This window comes from Lampetra fluviatilis, chromosome 5 (genome assembly GCF_964198595.1).
Source record: "Lampetra fluviatilis chromosome 5, kcLamFluv1.1, whole genome shotgun sequence".
Classification (NCBI taxonomy): domain Eukaryota; kingdom Metazoa; phylum Chordata; class Hyperoartia; order Petromyzontiformes; family Petromyzontidae; genus Lampetra; species Lampetra fluviatilis.
Window position 1 is genome coordinate 4,894,118 of NC_136279.1, and position 26,317 is coordinate 4,920,434.

The window sequence follows — 26,317 nt, forward strand, 5'->3', positions numbered from 1 at the left end:
CTGCCCAGCCGCCCTCTCTTGCTGCCCCTCCACGGCCGCCACCCCCCCCCCCCCCCCCCTATTTTTTTCTGCCGTCTGCTGCCACCTACTGTCGCGCCTCTCTCCACTTCCACCGCCACGTCGTTCACCTGATCGTGTTTTCCGCCGCGACGGCACGGCCGAAGCCGGTTCCTGCGATCGACGCTGCTGGGCGCCATGGTCGGAGGGAAGGTGGTGGGGCCCCGGCCGATGGAGGCCGACGCGCTAGCGGCCGTCCTGCGGCGGCGCGACTCGCGCTCGACGCTCATCGTCGACAGCCGTCCCTTCGTGGAGTTCGCGTCGTCGCACATCGTCGGCGCCGTCAACGTGGGCAGCTCGACGCTGGTGAAGCGCCGCCTGCAGCAGGACCGCGTGAGCGTGCGGGAGCTGGTTCAGCACGCAGCGCAGGTGGGCGGGCGGGCGAGCGCGTGACGAGCGTGTGACACGCGTGTGCGTATGTGCGTTCAACTTATTTCGCACCACCGCCGTACGTAGCCAAGTGTGCTGATCGGAGGTGGCGGGGAAGGACAACAAACGTAACACAAAGAGCAGTTCTAAAGAAATTCGTTTTCAATCTCGATGATTTAAAAGTGCATAGCTCCAGTGGCTTCCTAATATTGGATGGAAAAGCGGTTCCAGACGGCCGGAAAAGCGGTTCCAGACGGCCGCAGAAGCGCATCCTTAAGCGCGCGATGCGGTGGCCGTCTTTGCTCGATGGCCAGCCAAAAAGCGGCTCGGAGAAAGACCAGAACTCACGCAATGATGAGTTGTTTCTCACCCCGCGACACGTAACTCACGGGTGATCGTCTAATAATGTTTTGGCCGTAAATAAGTTCAGCTTTCCAAAAGCTCTCCAACCAGCTGTCACCCACCTCTTTCTTTTAGCTTTTTGATTCCAGTCCCCCTTCAATCATTGCCCGAGGTATACATATTCTGGTTTTACCCCATTTGGGTCCCTGGAAGAGATGCCTTCAGTTGTTTAGAGAACATGGTGTAATTAACTTGAGCCCAACCTTACGGTCCTATTTATTAAGTTCTCCGGTTGTCGTGAGGTGTCATGTTTTCCAGTTTTATCCAGTATATCCATAAGAACGGAGTAACGCACGAATGATGAACTTATCCCGCTCAAATTTTTATTTAAAGCTTTCGTGACTGCAGGGATTCATATTTTTGGTTCTTTCTGTAAAGTCACGTGACTTTACCGAAAAAAACAATAATATTATCCCGCTCACTGAAGTATTATGCGGTCGTCAAATTAAAACGTTCAATATTTCCGAGGACAAGAGGATGTTGGAATCCATGCGTATGCATGCCTGATTTCTCTCGCACGCACATCGTTTTTCTCTCTGAATTTATCCCCGACCGAGTGATTGGCATCACGTCTTGGGACAAAGCATCCATTCGGATCTCTTTGTAGAGTAGCGCGAGATCTTTTTCGTGTTGGAAAACTGCCCACAGGAGCGAATATCACGGATAGTTTTAGATGCATGATGCACGCGTGCATGAGAGAACACGAGCAAGTTCGAGACAGCGGATTGACTGTTGAGAAAAATAAGTGGGGGCTTGAACAGGACACGTTGCTAGAAAGGATCGTGGCCAGAGGTCAAGACTGACGTTGGAATGGCAGTCAAAGGAGGAATCCGCATTCGAAAGGACATTGATTGGAGGACACGGAGCAGTCAAATCAGCTCTTGTGTGGGTGCCAAATGGATTTCTACATCGCAGGACCATGAGTGTTGGTGGTCAGTTGGGGAGGCCTTCATCCAGCAGTATATTGATCATGGCTGCTACTGCTGCTGTGGCATCACGCTCAATTCATGCTCTGAAAGTTTAGTTGAAATTGCCGTTGGCGTTCGGCTTATCAACCATATGGGGGCTGATCAGCCTTAAGTACTACTTCGTGGGAATTTAAGATTGCAAGTGCTTGTGTGTGTGAGCGGTAGTGTAGTGGTTAGTGTTCTGCGCTACAAACCTGGTTCGATTCCCGCTCACATCCAACACCAATGGGCCTCCCCTAGGTCGAAACAGCTTTAAATGAGTACCTGGTGCAGCGTGCAAATATCGCTACGAGGAAGACGAAGGCAGTCGGCCGTGATGCTGGCCACCCACCCCCTCGTGTGCCGTTCCGGCCTTCATAGGTGCTCGCAAACAGCACTTGCCCCAACAGTCTGTTCAGGCTATACGGGGGGAGAATATTTGTATTTGTGTTGTGTAAGTAAGAGCGTGCGTGTCGGGAGTGTCTCCATTGTGTTCACGTGGGTGCCGCTTCTTGCTTTCCTTCCTCATTACTTCACTTTAATAATATCCCAATGACGCAAGTCGCCTGACATCACGCACGCGCGAGCTCGCACCCAAGTTGTCGCTCGATGCTGGTCAGACCGGCATCTCCTGCCCCCCCCCCCACGACACTGGTCGCGAGTGGACGGCGGGGCAGGGTTTTTACAAGCGAAGAGGAGAGCCTCCCAGGGAGGTGTTGGTTTGCTCGAGGCGCTCACGTTCTTCCCCGTTAAGACCGCTGAGCCAGCGGTAGCACTCAGCGCGTCGTCACCACCAGCAGCAGCAGCAGCTGCTGTGTCCTCGTTTTCCTGGAATCGCCTCCTCCTTCTTCTTCGAGGTAGCCGCTGTCCTGGGAAACCCGCAATGTTTTTGTTCCAAGTTGCACAACAGTGCACCGGATCGAGACAATGCGTTCACGTACTACGTTGGACATCTTTCGCGCCGCACGTAGCCAACCGTGCTCATCGGAGGTGCGATTGTGGTCTCAGCTTTGTCACCGACGTGGTGAGGAATGGTGAAATAAACTCCCACGATCGATGTCGCGTGGGAGGCCTTCGTCTAGCGGTGGAATGACCAAGTAAGCAATTTCACCATTTTATAGCGAATCCTGGAAAACTCAGATCTGGGAATTGTCATTGCTTCCTCAAATAAAACACGGGCCACGTGCCACTCGACTGCCACACTGTGCCTATGAAGGGGTTGCAAATGGATCTAAAAAAGTCAATTTTCGAGGTGGCTGGGTAGCCCATAGGTTTGGATGCTCAGCTGGCACTGCTAAAGTCCTGGATTGAAATACAGGCAACCACCTGTGATTAAGGCAGTTTTCAAGTGTAGAGAGGATATAATCTTAGCCTGGTCACCCGCGATCCATCCTCTGTTCCATTCTTGGAAGATGTGCGTGTTGAGGTCTGCTAGCCATGAGTAAGTCTTCAGGAGAGAGTTCCTAAGTTTTGCTTTTCCTCCTCTGAATGAGCCCAGACCACAGTGGTTTACCATGTGACAACAGGTTGGGTTGTGTGGCCACAGTCGCACCGTGGCTTGTCTTTCATTTTCCATCCTCCAATAGGAAGCATCCAACAGATGGATGCTTCGCCTCATGACACGGTGGCACGATAGCCCCATTTGTCCCGTGCGAATGAACGTATGTGTTTGCGCAGGCGCAGGTGGACACGATGGAGTGCCGCAGCGTGGTGGTGTACGACCAGAGCACGCGCGACGTGCGCCGGCTCGCTCCCGACCACTTCGTGTGCGTGCTGCTCGCCAAGCTGGAGCGAACCTTCCCCGGCGTCGCCCTGCTCACGGGTAACGCACGCAGCCACGCACGCAGCCACGCACGCACGCAGCCACGCACGCACGCTTTCACGCGCGCGTTCACGCGCGTTTCGTAGGTGCTCACTAACAGCACTTGCCCCCGACAGTCCGGTTCAAGGCTACACGGGGGGATCTCACGCGTTTACACAAAGTGAGTGCATGTGTAATGGCAGGGTGACACCTGCTGGCCTGGAAGGGGAATCACGTGTAGGGGCACGGTTAAGTAACAACCAATCAGAGAGGGAGATGTATCTGGGGTAAAGGTAACAGGTGGAGCTAGCAGATATACTCCGGGAACCTGCTCGAAGGTTCCATGAGAGGGCGTGGCCAGAGGCGGGGCTTAGCCACGCCTGGGGGGATATCAGGGGGAACGGACCCGGAGCTCGGGGCTCGTGTGTGGGGTCCTGGGTCTTGGCTGCGTCGTTGCTCGCAGACATCTCTCTCCGTCGTCCGGCCACGTGGAAGATCTCCCGCGTGGTTTCCATCGCCGTCATCGTCACGCCGCCAGCCAGCGGCGTAGCCGAGTGGGGGCGGTGGGACCACGCCGAGTGATCGGCTGTGTGTAGCCAGTAGAGACGTTAATACCTCGTGTTGTACTCGGTGTGGGAGAGGATGAGTGTTGGCCTGTGTTGTGCTCCGTGTGAGTAATATAGAAGAAGTACTCTCTACACGGCGTGTCGCGGAAGTCGCTCAACAGACTGCTGGGGCAAGTGCTGTTAGCGAGCGCCTATGAAAGCCGGCACGGCACACAGGGGGATGGGTAGCCAACGCCACGCCTGGCCACCTTTGTCTCCGCAGTGCTGATGTTTACACACCGCACCAAGTGCTCACTTAAGGCTAATTAGACCTAGGGGAGGCCCAGCAGCGGTTCAGATATTCTTTGCTGATGTCGGCCATGAGCGTGAATCGAACTCGGGTAGCTGAGTTCATAGAGCAGTAAGCTCACCGGGTTGTGTTACAATATTTTGAGGTCTTGGCACGCGCGCGCACGCCCGTGCGTGTGTGTATGTGTGTGCAGTCTCATCACGTTATTTCGCTTGCCACTGTTGTGGCGATGGAAGGGGGGGCAGCAGTGGGGAGAGAGAAAGGGTTGCCCAAGGGACGTTGGTTGCCAGGCAGTGACCCCACAGGTACCGTGTTTACCAGTTTGGCTGCCAAACCATTTGTTCAGATGCTCTCTGTCGAGCCACTTTGTACAGAGCCAACAGTCCGATGTTTGCAATTTCCATGGGTCGTTCTTAACAAAGTGCATTGTCTGCGAATTACAGTCATCATCATCATCAACATCAGTAGACGTGTTCTATCTGCTGCTTGATGAAACCTCCCCATGCCACGGTGCCGATCAGGCTATCCCATTGGCGATTATGTCATGATGACTCCAGAAAAAACAGAGCTAGAGCGACGAAATTGACGGGTTACAGAGTCGTCACTGGGAAAAGAACAACATCTCAGTAGCCACGGGAGTGGCGAAGCGATCGGGGAGCCCTCTGCCCAGCGGTGGGTAGACACGGGCCCGGTTCAAACTCGTGCAACTTGGCAGCATCTCTGGCTCTCTACCAGACGCCGAGAAATCGGCTCGCACAGTCGCTGGCCGGTCGAAGTTTTTCGTGTCGGCCTCGATCGCAATCCGCTTTCTGGATGCCCTTCCCCGCTGCCGGTCTGGCTGCCTGCCGACGTCTTCTTCATCTCTGGCTTCTTGTCGTCGTCGTCGTTGTGTTCAACAGCCACGGCTTGGCCGTCCGCGACGGACACCGCATCACTCGGCGTCCCAGCGGAGCGCTTGTGTTTTCTGACGGCCCAGTGCGTGTACACGTGCGGCCCTTTGTCAATATTCGCTGCTGGCTGACGGACCTTCTCACACCATGTGGGTTGTGGTGCGGGGGGGGGGGGTTATTGGCCATACTTCATCAGGTGGGTGGGTGTGGGTGGGCAAAGGCGAGGAACACACATGTGATAGCATGAAAGTATAGTATAACAATGGGTTTACTGCAGTCAGCTGCCCACCACATAGCCCGCTACACACGTACCATTTTTCTTTCCGTGCGTGTCGCCCACAGAACCATTAGACGTATGTATGTATGTATGTGTGCACTTCTTTCGCACCGTACGTCGCCAACTGTACAAATGGGAGGCTCGGGGAAAGGACAACAAACGAGACGACACTATAACGTGCAATGTGACTTCCCGTGAATGTGTTTGCTGACAGCAGCACTTCGTCTGACAAGCCTGACACTGCTGATGAGAGCCAGAAGGTCAAAACAGGTCCAGAGCTTGCTTTTTGATACAAATGCTGCTTGCTCATATTGCCCTGGAAAGCCAATCGACTGCTATACTACTTGTACGCTGAGATACAGAACAGGCTTCTGCTGACACGTGCTGTCCTTTCTGATAGTCAAAGGGGTGGGCAGTTGGCGCTGAGGCTGGACACGATGACATAGTTGTCACTGATTGGCCTGTTGATTGAAATGTGCCAGGCAAAGCCATGCCCTTTTTGCACGCTGATGTCACCAAAAATAGTAACCCAGATGCCACGCAGACACCGCCGCCACCGGAGCCACAGTCTTGACGACGGTCGCTGTGTTGCTCTGTGCAAATCTCTCCTCGCGGACTGGGGTCCTAAGTTGCTGAGGCCGGGCTTTAGGCCTCGTCAGGAGAATCGTTCCTCCGACTGAGCAGTGCGCCGGTGTTTTAATGCTGTTAAGTACGATTAACATCTCACCCGTATGACCGTATGCCACCTGAGCTTGTCAGATCTCGTGAAGCTCAGCAGGTTGAAGCCCGGATGAGTGCTAGGACAGGCGACTGGCATGCACAACAGGCTGTTTTTGGCTGCTGTGGGGCTACGTGGTGGGCAGCAGAAGGCATTGCCGCGGATTCCATGTTGTACTGTACTGATATGGCTCTGTATCTCTGCTCCCCGCCTTCATCAACCTGCATTGACCAGCATGGTGAAGTATGGCCACACTGTGCCACTGCTCACGAAAGCATCAGAAGTACTGTAATCTAATTTGAAGGCTATTTTCAAATCCTTTCTGAGTGGGCCGTTTCAAAGGTCGTTGTAAAATGTGCCGACTTAAACAGATTAGCTGGCGATGATGCTGATGCTGCTGCTGGATGCACAAGCACAACTCAACAAAAAACTCAACACATTCGTCAATACGACTTGGGTATACTTTTAAAAGACACGCCCTGGTAATAACAGGCGTCGATTCGGGCCAATGGCCCCTCCCTTCTTTACAGCACACTTAAAGGCAATGGCGAAGGGCCATTGCCCGAAACGTCGCCTATTATATACTCTTCCCTTTGAGGCTGCAGTGTTGTCGACGGAGGTGCAGATTTAAGTGTCGCAGTGGTTGCAATGTACGGGCATAGAGTGTGAATTGCACAACGCCCTGCGAATGTGATATTCAACAGTGGAAGACTGTGTTGCCTGAAAGCTACGTTCTCACCAGCCTAGCCTTGACTTGCGTGCGACTGGATTGTGGAATTCAATTGGCTGGGATGCTTGCGTATCCTGGCGGCGTCACCGAAATAATACTCGTGTTGCTCCGGCACGTGATTGAAAGTTATGCGGTGATTGTGTAATGTTTATATTGTACTTGCGGACCCATTTGTGTTGATCCACTGCTGGACGAGGGCCTCCTCATGTCGTTCGTGGGGGTTTTGACCATGCTGGAGCATAGAAACACAGTACAACAGTGGATTTTACTAAGCTGCCTTCTGTTGCCCACCACGCAGGCCTGTAAACCTATGACAACATGTTTGTTCATGGTTCCTATTCTTGGTTCTTTCGGTAAAGTCACGTAGAAGGGAAATAATAAAATAATAATAAAACATAATTAGATACAATTCTTATTATGTTTTATTTTAATAATAATAAAACATAACAAGATAAGATTCTTATTATGTTTTATTTTTATTATTGTATTATTTCCCTTCTACGTGACTTTACCGAAAGAACCAAGAATATGAATCCATGCAGTCACGAAAGCTTTAAATCGAAATTTGTTCATGGTTGTCACCCATCCAAGTACTGTGCAGGCTTCCATGCACATTCCAGGTGATTTAGTATTTAGGTTATCTGGAGAGAAAAAAAAAATCATATTTAAATTAGTGCAACTGAAATATCAAAAGCATATCACCCATTAAAACCTGATTAAGGCAGCCGTGCACACCAGCTTGAGACATGTTTTCCGATACGATTATTTAAAATCGGTCGCCCTTGGAGTTCTTAAAAATGCCCGTAATCCTAAAATTCATCAAAATGGTCTATTTCTGCTTGGCCAGTTCACTGTGCGGCGAGGCTCCACGACATGCAAATCGTGAAAGTATTTCTTCTGCTTTCTGCATTCTCCCACACTGCGACAGCAATAGGTAATGTTCAAAACATTGCCTTCGCATTCTTGTGCACGTACGGCAACGCGTGCTGTGCGTTCCGGAGCACGGCATGCAGCCAAGTGTGCGTAACCACCAGGTTGTTTTTATTTCCATGTTTTGTAACGTTGCTTTGAGGGGGAAGTGCAAATCGTCATTTCTTAAGTGGGAGGCAAGGTCATGCAGTCGCAACGTTTGTGTGTCGCAGCGAGAAGGCCCTAGGTTCGATTCCTGACTCGGATGCCTTTCTTGCGTGTGGCATTGGTATGTTCCCCCCCCCGCTCCCCCTCCCCGTCCGTGTTTTGAATGGGTTTCTTCCGCGTTGTCCTGGTTTCCTCCCGTAGCTAAACATTAAACACACACACACAATGTAACTGGTATTAGGCCAAACATACCAATTCTGCAATAAAAGTTTCCTGCAAATTACTCAATTCGGATAACGCACAGGAGCAACATTGCCCCCGACTCCTAAAAAAAAGAGTCTTCAGACTCAGTGAGGCTTTCTTTAAAAAGCAAGCGTAATCATAATAACGATTAACTGCCATCTTGTGCAAAATTAATAGCGGTAAATCACGTGGTTACGGAGCATTTGAGATGACTGTAAAACATTTTGTCTTACGTAAACACTGTTGACAATAGTATCTTCATTTGGGGAATAAGTAAGATAAGAAGAAATGTCTTCTTACGTTAATCTTATTATTGGACGTCCATATCGCACGCTTGCAGGGTGGGGACATGTCGCTGCGGTTAGCGCACTGCACTGCGAACCTGGCGACCCGAGTTAGATTCCCGGCTACCATCGGTGGCCGAGTGACATCGGAACAGGCCCTGGGCCACCGCTTCACCAACCCACGCTGACCAACGTGGTGGAGTATGGTAGATATATATAACATTAAACTAAAGTTTTTTGTTTTTGTTACCAGGTAAGGCCCACTGGGCTATGTGGCTCTTTTTGCAGAAGCGACCTAGCCACAAATGATAGCTCAACGAAGTGGCTTATCGTGTTGAAATTTATAGCTGCCAAAAAAACTTTAAATGCATGACTTGACACAGTGTGGTGAGACATTCATTCAGCCCTGAATGAACATTAATTCAATGATTGCACAATGCACTAGGTTATTGGCAAGAATGGTGTGGAAAATTGCACGGTAATCAATGTCTCAAAACATTTACAGGACACAATATTCAGACAAAATCAACCGTGAACCCACAGTCCATGACAACTTTTAACATTCCGCGGGGGTGAAAATCCCAAAATTCGTGAGTCCTGTGGCTAAGAACTCACGGTGTGTCACAGACTTCAGTGACAGCATTCCCAACATTAACGCTACTTTACAAGTAGCATAATTTTGGTATTTTTTTGTTTCTCTGTTATGTAGGCATGTATGTTGAACTTCTTTTGCACTGTACATAGCCACAGAGTTCCATTCACCTATTAGAAGATGACATCTGGGCGATGATCATTGTGACCAACATTGTAAATGGATTGTGTCTTTTTTAGACGTTTTTGCTATAAGGCCATCCTTCAATGACTTACCATAGCAGACGATGTGACAGGTATTTACTGGCCATTTTAGAGAAGAAGTTGGTCATAAAAGTCCTTTCCTTTTACAAGTTTCTGGGTCTCCTTTGAAAATGTAATCATTTGTCTTGAAATGGCCTGGTGGCTCAGAGGTCAAAGCCTCAGGCCGGCAGCGCTTAGATCATGGGTTTCAATCCAGACAGCCACCAGTGATTAAACCGGTTTCTCAAGTGTAATAAGTTGATGGGCTCAGCCCGGTCACCAATGACTTAACACGCAACAAAAACCCCTCATTGTATTAAATTTGGTTCTGCACTAAATTTTGTTCCAGTCTAGTTCTGAGTATTAAAAAAAAAATTCAGTTTGAAAGCCACGTGACGCACGTTCATCTGTAGCAGGGCGGGTGGGGAAGTGCTGTCCACTACTTCATGGAAGAGAGTTTTCTCAGAAGTAGCTCTGTGGTATCCACATCAGCGAGCAGTTCTCGAACACAAAGAAGAAACCCAAAGATGGGTTTTCCGTCTTGTGATGATGGGTCTCTGATTGAACAATTGTTTTAAAGTTGGTTAAAAAGACAACATGCCGTGCAGCAATATGATTCACCCTGTTGTAAATACGTGAGCCGTTGCGTTATTTTCCTCACGTGACTCACTGCCCCTTTAGCCGGGCGCTGGTGGCGCACGTGACCTGTAACCCCGCACTGTGAAGGCAGCAGCGAGGGTTGGTGGATCACACATTCCTGAAACTCCCAAACCCTCTGTCCCGCGAGGTCGCCATCTCCTGGTGGGGCCAGGGTATGACGGCAGTACAGCAAGTGGACTAATTTCCATCTGTGTTCCATCTGTATGGGGTTGTGACTTGCCCTACGGTTCCCCTCCCACGTGTTGGTTTTCTCCGTGTACAGTACTCCAGTTTTCTCCCACGTGTATAAACACTCATTGATGGAGTTGGACAAACATCCCATTATTGGGCCACAGAGCTTTGAAACTATAAACTAAACAATTTTTTTTATTTTACCAAGTAAATCCCACTGAGCTATATAGCTCTTTTTCAGAAGTGACCTGGCCACAAATAATAGTTCAACGAAGTCGCTTATTAGATGGAAATTTACAGCATCCATAGACTCTAAGCGCACGTTTAAGAATGCGGAGTGATAAACCGGAGAACCCGGAGAAATTTCCACACGACCATGGGGAGAACATGCAAACTCCAAATAAGTAGGCGTCAGGACTGTATACCAGGCGAGGTAGTTAACATTTTTCAATTGTTGGTAGCGTCACTTCTGTCTGCGGTTTCTCACGCCAATGAATCTCCCTCGCAGAGAGTGAACGAAAACTGCTCGCATTCATTATTTGAGCCACCCACCCAAGCTGAAGGCTCGCGAACACCCAGGCTCTCCCAAAAATTGTCGCCTCGCCCCTCCCCGAGTCTCAGCATGAGCCCCTTGGCGCACGCTTCCTGAGCCGCACAGACCCAGGGTTTGAACTCGGGGGCTTCCCAGCGGTGCTGGCCGAGTTCCCCCGCACGGGCATCGGGCGCCGTGAGACCACAACGCGAGTGCAGGCTGCATGCAGATGCTCACGAGAAAAGCATGCGCCGGTGAGGTCATGCCGCCTGTGAAGTGCAGCTGGGAGTGGCGTTTATATGGGTGGTGGTTGGGAGGTATGGGGGGGGCGGTGTGGGGGGGGTTTGCGACGAGGAGATGACTCAATTTGTTTGGGGTTACACCTTGTGCAGCAACACACACGCATAACACGCGCACGCAAGCACACACGTGCAAACGCACACTCTTAACGAGCGCGCGCTTTTGCACGCACGGTGCGGCATATACGGTGCGGTCCGTGTGCAGACACCCAAACTGATTTCTAATGATCCTCTTAACTTTCTTGTCGGCAAATTGGACCACCTGTAATTGGACGAAGCGACTAGAATATTACGTTGGACTTGCAACCCATCTCTCCTTGCCAAAAACATCTGGCAGTTCACCAGAATTGGTTCAAGCAAGCCTGCGCACTGATGAGACATTGTCGAAACCACTCCAGAATGTTCTTGCATTGAACAAAAGCCGCTGAAATTGTGCACTCCCAGAATTCTTTGTGTTTGATGGGAACCGTCTGAAAAATACGAGGAACACGTATGAAGGAAATATATTGCCTGCTTATTTATGATGTTGGACTAAGTGTATCAGGAGAGTGTTAAGTGGATTGAGACCGGTGTTTATTTATCTTACTTCTTCAAGTTACCTTAGTGGAGTATCTCTAAATAAATCAACACTCCACATGCAGAAAAGCGTGTAAACACGCAATGCCCGTACACACACACACACAGGCTCGTTCGTGTGTGTGCGTGTGTGACCGTGGAATGTGTCTGTGTTTTCGTGCTCGCACACGTGCGCATGAGCTAATACGTGTGTGTAAGCTAATACATTTGTAAGCGGACATGACTGCGTATGTACGTACGTGCTTGCATGTGTACAAGCTTGTGTGTGTGTCTGCACATAAGGAAGTCGCCCTCCACCCACAGAGGAGCGATGCTCACAACAACGAGCAGAACGCCGTGTGGCTAAAATGCTGAAAGTTGGCACAGTGGGGAGCACCGTTTGTGCATCTCTACCAGTCATCTGGAAAGCGCATCAAGCGATATCTGAACCGGTCCCGGGCCTCCTTGGCCTCCCCTGGATTGAATCGGCCTCAAACAAGTGCCTGGTGAAGGCGTGCAAACATCAGCGCTGGCGAGAGAAAGGTGGCCGGGAATGGTGTTAGCCACGCCACCCTTTCGTGCGTCGTGCCTGTCACGACGAGTGCTCGCTGACAATGCTTGCCCCCAACAGTCTACGCATTACAGTATATACGGGTAGGGAGGAGAGAATCATTGTCTTTCTGTATGCACGTGTCTGCTGCACGTGTGTGTGCGTGCAGGGGGCTTTGCTGCGTTCTCCGCGTGTTTCCCGGGGCTGGTGGAGGTGGCTCGGCCGCCCGCCCCCCTCCCCTCCAGCATCTCCCAGCCGTGCCTCTCCTCCTCCTCCTCCTGCAGCCTGGGCCCCACCTGCATCCTGCCGCACCTCTACCTGGGCTCGCAGAGGGACGTGCTCGACCGGGTGAGAGCGACAAGCACACAAAGACAAAGGCTCCCCTACCCCCCCCCCCATATAGCCTTTAAGTGCCATTGGCGAGCACCTATGAAGGCCGGATCAGTACACGAAGGGGTGGGTGGCCAGCACCACGCCCGACCGCCTTTGTCTCCCCAGTGGCGATGTTTACATACTGCACCAGGTACTCATTTGAGGCTTAGTCGACCTAGGGGAGGCCCAGGACCGGTTCAGATAATCGTCACCGGTTTTGGCCATGAGCGGGAATCGAACTCGGGTCGCCGGGTTTGTAGCGCAGCGCACTAACCGCTGCACTACCGCTCCCCGCACAATCACTCGCACACAATCACACTTTCACACACTTACAGACACCCGCACCTCTGATTAACACGGCTGGCTACGTACGGTGGGAAAGAAGTTCAACATACATACAGTTCAACATACTTACACGCAATTTCATGCACATACATACACACACATTCACACTTCTATATACACACACACGCATGCCACAAATGCACAAACGCAACAATCACACTTGAACACGTTCACTTGTGCACATTAAAAGACAAAGCTCCCTCATATATTATTGAAGCGACCGTTCGGGCAAGTGCTGCTAGCAAACGCCTATTAATGCCGCCTTGGCACATGATGAGTGGTGTGGCCAGCTGGGCCGCTGTTGTCTCCCCGTTGCTGGATTGTTTACGTTCAGCTCCAGGAACTGATTTTGAAGCCGAGTTGAACCAGGCGAGGCCCAGAATTTATTCAGATATCGCTCACGGTTAACGCCCCCGAGTTCGTCGCGCATTGCACTAACCACCGCGTCACCGCTCCCCGTGCACAGTCAACAACAGAATCAACAACAACCGTGATTCCCCACGAAGTGGCGGTGACGTCACCACGGCGCTTGTGCCAGGCCATGTGCACTTTAAGGCCACGTGAAGTCTCAACGCCCGCTGGCAGGGGGTCACGGGACAGACCCCAGTGCCATGGGTTGGCCGACTGAGATGACTGGCCGATGCATCACCTGTGCACATTTACAAAAGACAAAGATCCCCCCCCCCCCCCCAGTATAGCCTGAACAGACTGTCGGGGCAAGTGCTGTTAGCGAGCACCTATGAAGCCGGCACGGCACACGAGCGGGTGGGTGGTCAACACCACGCCCGGCCGCCTTTGTCTCCCCAGTGACGATGTTTACACACCGCACCAGGTCCTCATTTGAGACTGAGTCGACCTAGGGGAGGCCCAGGACCGGTTCAGATAATCGTCACCGGTGTTGGCCGTGAGCGGGAATCGAACCCGGGTTGCCGAGTTCGTAGCGCGGCACGCTGATCGCTACACCACCGCTCCCCACATTGACACACACAATCACGCGCGCGCACGCGCACACACACACACAGGCACTCATGGTGAATGCACAGGTGTGTGGTGAAGTCATCAACTCGCACAGTGCCTCTGTGTCCGCGCTAATGATTTTGAGCTCTGTAGCAGAGCAGGTGCTCATTTTATGTCAAGTCGACCTATGGCAAGCTCAGAGCAGATCCACTTAGCAACTGGCACTGCTCGCGTGTGAAGTGACCTAGGATTATTATCCTTGAGACTCACGGTTTTGGGTGTCTCACGTCCACGAAATGGATTCTCACGTTTCTCGTCGTTGTTGTTGTGGTGGTTGTTTTACCTGATGTAAATACCTCAACCCAGCCCTAATTATTGCGGTCCACGGGCAGCTGTTGCCGATGATTCAGGGTCATATTTAAGGGTCAGTTCCGACAGTTGTGTCGTTCCTTGCAACCTTTTCTATGAGAAAACAGCGGGAAACGAGTAAAAAAAAAAGTTACCCAAGGTTATTCTTATTAAATCGTTGAGAGTGGGGGTCTTCGCATAGTGGTGTACGTTAACCCATTGCTGCTACACAAACTCCTTCATTAAACCCCCCCCCGCCCCACTTCTTTTGTTCAAAGTAGACTCACCCTTGCCTCCTGCGTGACACGCGATTCTGTGCCTCAGTTGCTGGAGTTTCAGGCTCCAGTTTCTTCGGAATCTTTGGTTTCTGTCTCCATTTCTCCAGTTTTAGTTTCAGCCTTTTTTGGGGTCAACCCCCCCCCCCCACCCCGAGGTCTTTCAGGAGGGGGGCCTCACGGCTTCGAGATCCCCTTTTGGGGGTTTGACATGCACGTCGTGAGCGGTCAGCGATCGAACCAAGGTTGCCGGCGCTTGGCCGCATTGCGCCCGTTTGCTATTGTGCCACGCACTCTCTCAAGCAAGCGCGCGTGCGCGTGTTATGTGGGGAGCGGTGGTGTAGCGATCAGTGCGCAGACTCGCCACCACACAAACATGTTCGCTTGCGCACGCTTCAACGTGGGAAACTTTTGTTGTCCACGCGGTATAAGTGGAGCTGCTGTGGCGTCGAGCAATTCTTTTTGGGTGGCAGGGCGGTGCAGTGGCAACACATCAAGAAGGGCCTGGGTTTGATCACCATCTCTGGCACCGATCTGCACGGAGTGTTTGTGCGTTCTCCAGCTGCTCTGCTTGGGTTCCCGAGTTTTCCGGTTTCCTCCCCAAGAAAATCAAAACCATACAAATGTACATGCTGTTGGCCAAACATCCCAATGCTGAAAAGTGACCTGCAAATCACTCAATTGGGATTAAACACTGCAGCAGCAGTATCGCTCCCAACTGAAAACTTGGCAGGACCCTCCTGATAAAGAGAGTTGAGACTCGGTGCGGCTTCCCTGGTTAAATAAGTATAATGATGAATCGATCAATTGTCTAATAAACTGTGTCGGCTGATTATTATAGAGCTTTGAGATAAGTTCATGCCTAGGAGTAAGATGGATTGTGGCATGGCGGGATCGTAAAGGGATGACGTGGGCATGGGGAGGCCTTCATCCAGCAGTGGATAGACAATGGGTGATGATGATGGCGTGAGCCTGTTATGCATTTATACCAAGTACGCTGAACAGCGTAAATCTCAAATCGTCAACAAATAAGTGCACTAAGATCCTCCGTATAGCCTTAACAGACTGTTGGGGCAAGCGCTTTTTAGCAGCACCTATGAAGGCCGGCACGACACACGAGGGGGTGGGTGGCCAGCACCACGCCTGATTATTATTTTAAGTGCACGTACACACGCGCACCAACACGTGTACCAACACGCGGATGTGTTCACACTTGCAGGCAAACACATAGTGCACATTTACGCATAGTTACGCGCACACACCGTGTAAACAATGACATAAAGCCAACTAAATACGCTCTTTCATAAATGCACGGACCGTGTTAGTAACAGCCAGACGTAGGAGTGGTGTAATAATGAGTAGCACGGGTACAATTACATTCCCTTTTGTCAGTCCACTGCTGGACAAGGGTCTCCCTACGCCGAGTTGGTTGTGGGTGGTTATGATGCCGTACTTCACCACCGCGCCGGACACTGCGGATTGGTGAAGGCGGGGGAGCATAGACGCGGGAGCGTGAGAAAGCACAGTACAGCACAACGATGGATTGTTTCGCAGCACTGCCCTGTGCTGCCCACCACTTAGCCCCACATAGCAGCCGATAACACCCTGTCATACACGGCGGTCTCCCATCCAAAGCACTATTCCTGCTGATCTGTGCTCAACGTCCGAGATCTGACCAGATGGGGCACAATTCAGGTGTATTATTTCTTGACGGGTGAAGACGATAATGATGATGATGATGGTGAGGAAGATGATCTCACTGCCAGTGACCTCCCAGGTGTCATTCCTAGCATCATCGGCAGCGATCGCTGTCTGTGGCTGTCGGGCAAAAGCTGCTCCTATGTTGTTAAAAATAAAACCAGTATTTCTCTGCTCGAATGAGTTCTGCGGCGTCGCTCATCACCTATGTTGAACGTAAACGAGCCAATTCATCTTGGTCATCTTTGTCTTGTCTGCATCTCTCCTCACATATCACGACATCTCAATCTTGTTGCTTTTGCCTACATTTCTCTTGTCTCGCAAAGGAGGCTACCCCAAAATAATTGCGTGCTTAAGGTTCCCCAATGGCCTAGCACTACCACTATAGCTTTCTTACAAAGCGGTACTCGATTTATCGACCCCCCCCCCCCTCCCCTAAGGAATGATGGGCCATTGTCGACCACAGATTTTCGCTCGTGGCGGTCCGGTCGCCGAGTCAGATGCTTTACTCACAAGGCCACCCGGCCAGAATTCACTTGACCTCAAATAAGCATCTTCCACAAATGCATGTTGACATGCGTTAACATGCACGTCAGCATGCATCACTGCAGTGCCGTGGCGGATGAATGGCTAAGAATGCTCGTCTCATGTCCATGTTGGAACACTGAGCACAACGCTGGTAAGAAGCTGGGTTCCATTGCGGGTTCGCGTGGCGATGGCACACAATGGCCTATTCTCTTTCTTCGTCTTCTTCCTGATTCTTCTTCCTTGTGGTGGGGGGCTGGATCAGCCATGTTTACGAGTTCACGTCGAGGTCGGGGGTTGATCCAGTGGACGGTTACAAAAGTAGCCTCCTGGTGGGGAACATCTAAAACGCTGCCTGCGAATTGATCGAACCTGGCGTTGGTGTTCCTGTGCGGTCCGTGGTTTGGAGGCTGACTGGCGGCTGCAGTCGCACTGTGGGATATTGACACCTGTGCGATACATCCGCAGACTCACTCACACTGTGGAGAAATTCTGATATCAGTTGCCATTGGCTGCACAATCGAACCTTAATTTAACGTTGCCCAGCTCCGAAGGTTCATTCAATCGATAGCCACTAAGTAGATGACTTTATTACACATTTCAAGAGAGTGCAGTTTTATTGCGCGTGTAAAATGCACCATTAAAGGACATCAGACGCAGGCTTGCGAGTCAATTTCTTATTTGTTTCAACATTGGCAAATGCGACTGCTGTTTGTCGACAGAATTGAAATATCCATAAATGCCGATGGAGCGTATTGCGGAGTGGGATTGATGACAAAAGGAAGATACTGCAACGCCGCAGGGGAAGTACGCGGGGTGGCTTGGGACGTTTCTTCCTGCTCAGTACTGACCCTGCTCGCCTTATAAACAAGGCGAGGCCTCGGCCTGGAATCGTTTCACCTGCGTAACCTGTAGACTTGCCTGTAAAATATGTAAATATAGACGTGGTTTAGTTGCAGGATGGTCCTAGACCAGGGGTCGGCAACGTGCGGGTCCAGAGGCGTGTGTGGCTCTTTAAGGACCTCTGCTTTCGTGACGTTACTTATTAAGCGCCAGCTTCTCGGATTTATTCACGTGCATTGCAACTATTTTTTTATACCGAATAAAAAAAAATGTCTCTCATTATTATTCTGGTTGCCGATCTATGTCCTAGACTCATGACATACTCTGAGGATGTCTCCAAGCTGCATGGGTGCCGCGGTGGGGAGATGTTAACTCCCTCGCCTGGTATGCAGGAGGTCGTTGGGTTCGATCCCGACCCTGTATATTTGGAGTTTGCATGTTCACTCTCCTCGTGGCAGCGTGGATTTTTCTCCGGGTCCTCTGATTTTTTTCCTCCATATTTAGAAACATTCATTTAGAGTATTTGGCTGCGATATATATTCCACGTGATAAGCTTCTTTGTTGAGCTATCGCTTGTGGCCAGATAGCTTCTGCAAAGAGCTATATAGCTAAAATGGGCCTTCCCTGGTACAATAAATACGTTGTCTGATCCACACGTGTCCCTCCTCCTCCTGTGCTTGTGCAGGGGCTGATGCTGCAGACGGGCATCGCGTACGTGCTCAACGCCAGCACGTCATGCCCGCGCCCCGACTGGCTGCCCGAGAGCCGCTTCATGCGCGTCCCCGTCAACGACGGCTACGGAGACAAGATCCTGCCCTGGCTCGAGCCGTCCGTCTCCTTCATCGGTGCGCGCGCCCCCACACTCGTGCATGCACCCACGCGCGCGCACCTATGAACTCGCGCACGCACGTCCGTGGACTCTTACGCACGTATGCAGGTCTCCTTCGTCGGTGCGCGCGTCAACGCGCTTGCATGCACAAAGATGACAAAGATTCCCCCTCCGTAAGGTCTTAGCACAGACTGTTGGGGCAAGCGTTGTTAGCGAGCAGCAATCTATGAAGGCCGGCACGGCACACGAGGGGGTGGGTGGCCAGCTCCACGTCCGGCCGCCTTTGTCTCTCTGGTGGCGATGTTTACACACCGCACCAGGTACTCGAGTCAACCTAGCGGAGGCCCAGAACCGATGCAGATAATCGTCACTGGCTTTGGCCGTGAGTGGGAATTGAACTCGGGTTTGCCGTGTTCGTAGTGCAGTGTGCTAACCACGACACTACCGCTCCCCATTGCACACACACACACACGCATATACACGGACGTGTGTGTGCAAACTGAACTCGCGAACGCACGCACGCCCCTTGGACTCTTACACATGCACGCACATCGTCGGCGGCGCGCACTGTCAACGCTCGTGCACACGGACTTACACTGACGCACACGCACACATACAGTACGCGAGCATGCGCGTGCACACCCAACTTTTCCGGGTCGCTTGTTACGTAGACTGGAGGAGGCCTAGAGACAGGTTCGAAGAGGGGAGACTAAGCTGGAATTCGGAAGTTAGAGATGAATGCAATGGCTCAGCATTATCATCGCACAACGTTGCAACACCTGGACAAGGAGACGACTACACGGTTCCACAAGCACCTCGTGTTGTTGTCGTATTTTATGGCTCACCGACCCAGCTCAAATTGACCGGTGGTGAATGTAAATTTTGTGTGTTGTTGTTGTTAAGTGTGGGTTTATGCGCCATGTTTTATCGGCATTGGTTGATGTTCGATGGTCGACGGGAGTGTTCGTTGGTGCGGCAAGTTGTAGGTGAGAGTCGTTGATGCAAGAACGCTGAAGATGACCGCTGTTGCGATGTAACTCGCGTACGATGCGGCTTCCCAAAGACCTCGCCGCGTACCGTGGGTGAGGTCGGCGACGGTTAGCAAGTGCTGATGTGGCCGTGCGCTGCGTCGTTCTGCAGATCACGTGCGGGTGTCACAGTCGCGCGTCCTCGTCCACTGTCTCGCTGGGATCTCGCGATCCGCCACCGTGGCCATCGCGTACGTCATGCGGACCACGGGGCTATCGTCCGACGATGCTTACCGGTGGGTGTGTGCACACAATGATCACTCCGCGAGTGTTGTTGTGAGCAGCGCCTATGAAGGCCGGCATGGCACAAAACGAGGGGTCGGGGTGGCCAGCACAACGCCCGTCCGCCTTTGTCTCCCCAGTGGCGATGTTTCCACACCGCATCAGGTACTCGTTTGAGGCTGAGTCGTCCACTTAGGGGAGGCCCGGGACCAGTTCAGATAATCGTGACTGGTGTTGCCGGGTTCGTAGCCCAGAGCGCTAACCGCTGCACTACCGCTCCCTGCGGTGTGTGCACACTTACCCACACTCTTGGTTTTTTTGGCCGTTATGCTCAGTTTGCACAGCACACTGGGTACTCATTGTAAGACTGAGGCGAGCTATACGGGAGGCCCAGAACCGGTGCAGATATTTGCCACTTGTGTGAAGAAAATGTATTCGCCCAGGTAAACAGTGGAGTGACCTTTTTGATGATCACGTGAGAGGGTTAATAGGTTAATGATAATCAGTGTGCGTTATAATGAGTGGCCAGAAGAAGGAACTAAGAATCGTTGTCACCCCACCCTTGACAGCTTCGTGAAGGAGAAGCGACCCTCCATCTCGCCAAACTTCAACTTCCTGGGGCAGCTGCTGGAGTACGAGCGGGGCCTCCGTGGCTCGAAATGGAGCGGCATCTCCATTCCCCAAAACTGCCTCGGCCCTGCGACGCCTCTGCCCGCCAATAGCCACGAGCGAGATCCAAACGACACGCCGGAGGATGCGCGCGCGACCGGGAGGGCCGCCGCCTCGCTATGCAACGGCAGGGGACACTCCACCTCCTCCTGCTCGTCCTCCTCCTGCTCGTCCTCCTCCTCTTCTTCAGAGGGCAGCGGCGGTGGCCGAGTGGGGCCCCCGGTCCTCATGACGAGTCCGCCGCCTTCGCCCGAGCGCGTGCACAAGTACAGCCTCCTCAAGCGGTCGTTTTCGCTCAACCTGCGCTCCACCGTCTACCCGCCCGGCGGCGGCGGCGGCGACCCAGCGCTGACGATTCTCACGCCGACCGAGGACACGGCGCAGGCGCTGCGCGGGTTTTGCCTCCGCGAGAGCCCCGCCGGGGACGGCAGCGACGGGGAGGACGGAGGCGGCGTCGCGCGGCGGCCCAAGAAGAAGCTCTCGCCCGACGAATCCACCCCGGCGAGCCCGATGGCCGTCTTTCCGCGTGGCCAAGCCAACGGCTACTGCGACGCCCCGTGGCTGTCCGTCTCCTGCGACGGCGTTGGGGCGGCGGGCGGCGTCGCGCCGGGCCTCTGGGACCACTACCGGCTGCTCTCTCCCAGCACTCCTTCGACGCCACCCAGCCCTTGGGAGAGCACCCCACCCCCCTTGCCGGGACCACCTCTCGAATTCCCGCCGGGCGCTCCTACCTCTCCGTTCGTCGCTCCGTTCCCCGGTCCGCCACCCGACTCGTCGCACCGACCCGCGAAGGCGTCGCACCCGCGATGCGCGCGGTCGCCCGCCGCCGATGGCCGGCAGAGTTTGGATTCCCCGCGGCTGCTGGTCCTCGGCATGGCGTCGGTGTCGGCCAGCGGCGAGGACGGGAAGGAGAAGAAGCAGGAGAAAGTGGAGCCGCAGCCGCCGTTGTTGTTGGTGTGCGGTGGGGGGGCGGGGGCTGCGCCGGGTGGAGCGCGGCCCTCGGGAAGCTGCCGGCCCGAGGAGCCCCCCTCGGCACAACGCTGCGGGAGCGAAGCGCTGGAGCTCGAGGAGTCGGTCGGCGGCAGGGCAACGTCGGCGGACGGTGCCGAGGTGGGCGCGACGCCGGGCCCGAACGCTAACCCGAGCCTGCATTCCATTAGCAAGCAGTCAAGCCTGGAGGCCATACAGGTACTGTGAGCAGGGTCACAATTGGGAGAAGGGGGCAGCCCGCTCGCTCGCGATGAGGCTTCAGAACACCAGAGTTACAAATGGCCTGGATTTGAGGCCTGAAGCGTGTTTTGTTCACTGCTGCCTGGTGGTAGTGACGGTGTTTGTTTCGAAGCCGTGGTGTTTAGCGGGTGGCACAGCAGAGTGAGCGGCGGATCACATAGACGGCGGGCAGCAGGCCGCGAGTCGGCCATCTTCTTGAAATGCACTCCGTGAAACCTGCCGAGTGTGTTGTGGTTTTTCTTTGAAATATGATCTTGAGTGACCAGTTGCAAGGCTACTACCCTCCCACAAATGTGTTCTGAAGTCCAAACATCTGCAATCCTGAGAAGAAATAGAAGAAGAATGAAAAAAAGGTTGACAAACGATACTCTTCATACCAAAAAAATTGTTGGCTTGCAGGAGGGAAGCACACTTATTGCTGCAAATGCAGGTGATTTGCCTCCAGGTGTTCTGAAGACTCTACAGACTGGACTTGGCCTGGAACAACTGTAAGGATTGAAACGGCTGCCCTCCTCTGAATAAACTACAAAGACGTTCTGTCGGCCAATCTCTGAGCAGCTGCCGTGGAAGTCCACGTGAAACATTTTATTTATTTTTAAACATTTTTTTCCCAGGACAGATGTGAGACTCTGCCTGTGTGGTGTCTATGTGCATGGTGATACTTTGGCGGATTAGGCATTGTGTTTGCGTGTGTGAGTGTACCTTACCGTGGGTTTGCGCGTGTGTACATAGGGTATGTGTGCGTGAGAGAGAGGGTGAGTCTCTGTGCGTGCTTGTGTGTGTGCGCGTACTTGCGCATGCCTGACTACCTAACTGCATGTGCGCGTGTGCGTGCCCGTGTCTCTGTGTGTATATCCGTGTACATGCTTGTTCACGCACGTACGTTTTTGCATGCATCTGTGCATGTACGTGCGTGTCCCTGTATGTATGTGCATGCACATAACTGAAGCGGGGCTTGCATGCACACTTACGGATGAGTGAGCGTGGGTATGAATGCGTGTGCGTGCGGGTAGAGATGTTTGAAGGTGTGTGAGTGTGCACGTGTTAAAGTGTGTGTGTGTGTGTATCCTCTCCAAAGCTTTATGTGATAATTCATCTGATGATTATAATTAATGTCTACGAGAGGATCAACAACAATTTGTGTTATTTAGGTGATTATTTATGAACACTCCTGAAGCACTTATGACACAATTCTTCTCTTAATCTGGAATTTGGATTTAAGGGATTTAAATTATAATTTATTTACGTTGTTTCACTTTATAATTTATATCGGTCGTAAAACTGTAGGTCTCTGGGAACTTCTGTATAGTTTTCAGTTTTCGCTTCTTTGTACAAACTATCGTGTGTATTTCGTATACATACACACACACACAATGGCGAAGACGTTTTAAGAATGTGACACGTAAAAAACTCGCTCTGACCTAAATAATGAGCTTATCTGAAACCCCAAATCCTTGAGCAGTAGGCGATCGTGTCATGCGATTACACCTGGCAAAAAGGTGGGCTGTATTAAAAACCTCCACAGTCCTTTGGAGTTTGTAGAAAATGTCAATGTCCTTTTCTCAAAGCCCCTTGGATGTAGAAGTAAAAATGCCCAAGCAACTCCTCTGAGCCTTGGCCACGTGCAACTGTAACTGTGAATATTATGACACGATGAAGATGTTTTGTCTCATCAAATGCCACGATCGTAGCAGCAATTGCAGCAACGTGATAGAACTTTCGCGTTAATCTGTTTGGGCTGTGGTATTTACTGCAGATAGAAGGCATGTGTGGTCAGTAGGAGTTACAGATAACAAACTGTGGATGTAAGGACTCTCTTACATTGTTTGTGTGTGTGTATATATATATACAAAAGTTGTGTTTTCCATGACTGGGTAGCCATTGATGTTATAAGGCCTGGAGCTTGGCAGAACACACTGGAGACAAGGGCCTAACGGATCTGAGGTTCGTGAGCCCAGGGACATGAGCTGCTGGGAGATTAAAAGCGCCGTTCTGCCCCGGCCTAATCTCTAGGCCTGACCCAAGCCTTGATGGAACCCCTGCCACTGATTAGGCTGGGTCAGCAAGGGATTTGGGGCAGGCAGGGCCCACATTTAAAAATCATAAGGTTCCCATGAAAACAAAGTTTGTTTAATTAATTTTTTTATGTTAATTATATCGCCAATCTATCGCGTAAATATGTAACCGCCACCCGACACGTAAACAGAACGTGGCCAATTCGTCACTAGTACAGCAACACCGGTGTGTTGGAGAGCCAAGCCACAACATTTACAATCTGAGTACGACATTTCGCCAGTAATTACAACTAGCTTCATCAGGCGACAGCCAGATTTGTGGAGAAGTCTAACCCTTACTAGTTGGCTGTGTCGGGTGGTGGCGGGTTTTAACGACACATATTTACGCGATCTAACCCAAAAAACCTCTATTACGGATGATATTGGTCGCAAAAGTGTTAAACTATATCGCCAATGTTACCTTCGTTATTTCCTGTTTTATTATCCAGTTTCTGTTTTGTTTCCTCATCTGACATAGGATCCACCGTCCTGCCTCCTGAGGCGTGTGTCCCGGGGGGTAGAGATAGCTAAAGTCACGTAGGTAAAAAAATAAAAATAAAAGTAATAATAGAAATAAAATACAAATTTATATTATTACTTTTATTAATTATTATATTTTATTATTTTATGTCTATTATTACTTTTATTAATTTTAATTGAATTTTTTTACCTACGTGACTTTACCGAAAAAACCTAAGAGTATGAATCCTTGCAGTCACGAAAGCTTCAAATCTAGAATTAAGAGATAGCTAAATCGCGGCCGGCGGTCAGCGTGGACGAGAGGTGCGAGGGCATTATTTTTGTTAATACGAGCTCCACCATCTCTTGAGAGGCCACGCCACGGCCCTACAGAGTGTGCGGGTTGTCCCTGGGCCGGCGAGACCTCGAGGCCAGGTCGCTGCAATACCTCAAGAATAAGTTATTCACGGCTCATCCGAGGTTTGTGCTCGCTCCGACAGGGGTTGGGAGACCTCGTGACGCTGCGTGGGGTCTCCCCCGCGCTCCGCTTTCTCTCTGTACCCTGCCCTTGTTCTCTCCCGAATCGCACTTATCTTCCTCGCAAGTTTTTACGTGTTCATTTACATTAGTTTTGGTTTTGCTTATTTTTCTATCGCATTCCTCTCTATCACCCCCCTAGTTCATCCTATCTATAGCTCTCTCGCGACCTTCATATCGCCCCCTCGCTGTATATTGGCTTCCCTTGTGTTTCTCTGCATCTTCCTGTGGCCCATTTCTGAATGCAGCTTTCAATCGATTTGTGTCTGCTGACGTTCTCCCTCTCCGTCCCTCTCTCATCCTTTCCCGTTCCGAGACGACTGCAAGTTCAGCCTCCATTTTATTTAGAGAGACAAAACGCCGTTGTCTTTAAAGACATTGCACTCACCGCAAAGAACTGTAGCGACACGACCGCACTCTATGATAGCTGGCGTCAAACTGTGCAACACGCCCTCCCGCATAGCCTTGTGGGAGCCTCGGTAGCAATACATTTATTTTATTTTAGTTTTTCAGGTCCGGAAGAAGTACACGTACGTCATCGGAACGAGAACGGGTTCAACCATCCACCTTTCCACCCTCTTGGTGTTTCTCCACCTCTGCCTCGCTCTTTAATATTTGTCTCCTTCCTCCATCGTCACCTCTATGGTATGAATGTGTGTTCCGGATGCTGTCCTTGTTGTGCAATACAAGCGGCCGTTTGGCCTTCTCGCCGTGGGCCCGCCCCCCTCCCTTTGCGCTGTGTTGTTGTGCACACACAAATTTACCGTCTCGGCTCGAACCGCCGCGTTCTACCGCGGCAAGAGGCCGTTCCTCCAGCCACACGTGAGACAGGGTGGGGGTTTCGGGAGGATGGATGTCGGGGTTGGGAGGGTAAACAGTGGGGGGGGGGGGCCCAGACAGCTGAGCCTGTCTCGGGCCCGTTAATGTGCACGTATTTAATTTTACTTGATGCGATTTAAGTGCGTGATTTTTCGTATTTCTGTGTGTCCCCTTGCCTCGTGCACCTACATTTGTGATAATATGATTATTGTAAACGCACGCGCACGTGCGCGCACGTGAACACGCAGGGACAGTTTCACAAGTGCAGTCTCGTGTACGCTTGCATACGCATGCACACGCATCACGTGTACATGTGCAGTCAACTCTCGATTACCCGGGGCAGTGGGGGTATGGGTGGCCTGGATAAAACGCAAAACGTGCGTAAGCTCGGCTATGGAACATGTATTGCTTACATGCGTAGAATGGGGGCGAAGTCGTAGAATCTGTCATTTGTTGTTTTTTTAAGTAATCGGTTTACTGGCTGATGAGTTTGCGGCCATGTGGGCACCGAATCATTGACCCTCGACGAGTGGGGAGCTGCTCATAATGAAACCAGTGTGTGCACGTAAAGGTATCTTATTTATTTTTTCACAACCAGGAAAATCTGTCCACGGATGTATCGAGATTTCACTGTACACATGCATAAAAAAGACACAGGCATATACACACTTCCACAAGCGCACACACACCAGGGCAAGCCAAGACAGGACGCGACCATAACATTTGTTTTTGCGGGATCTGGATAGCTGCACCAAGGGCCCAAAATTGTCCTGAGTTGGGCGATAAACCGTTTGCTGTGTGGACGTGCGAGAAGGAAGAGGGAGCCACACCGAACAAGCACAGCACCCCCGAGTGA

The 26,317-nt window shown here is 51.6% G+C and overlaps 1 protein-coding gene across 1 annotated transcript; it reads left to right on the plus strand.

Moving 5' to 3' along the window:
- Positions 1–106: 106 nt before the first annotated feature.
- LOC144932312 (dual specificity protein phosphatase 8-like) lies at positions 107–26,317 on the plus strand. The gene is made up of 7 exons (XM_078856252.1): positions 107–426; positions 3,453–3,597; positions 12,421–12,599; positions 18,300–18,459; positions 19,584–19,707; positions 20,263–21,550; positions 26,276–26,317. Exons 1-7 carry the CDS (start codon positions 196–198, stop codon positions 26,315–26,317), a joined length of 2,169 nt encoding a protein of 722 aa, XP_078712378.1. The 5' UTR covers positions 107–195.

Excerpts from the sequence above, each read along its gene's own strand:
- LOC144932312 (XM_078856252.1), top strand. The coding sequence starts at position 196 with ATGGTCGGAGGGAAGGTGGTGGGGCCCCGGCCGATGGAGGCCGACGCG. Across the intron at positions 12,600-18,299 it reads AGAGGGACGTGCTCGACCGG|GGGCTGATGCTGCAGACGGG; the intron begins GTGAGAGCGACA and ends GTGCTTGTGCAG. Across the intron at positions 19,708-20,262 it reads TCGTCCGACGATGCTTACCG|CTTCGTGAAGGAGAAGCGAC; the intron begins GTGGGTGTGTGC and ends CACCCTTGACAG.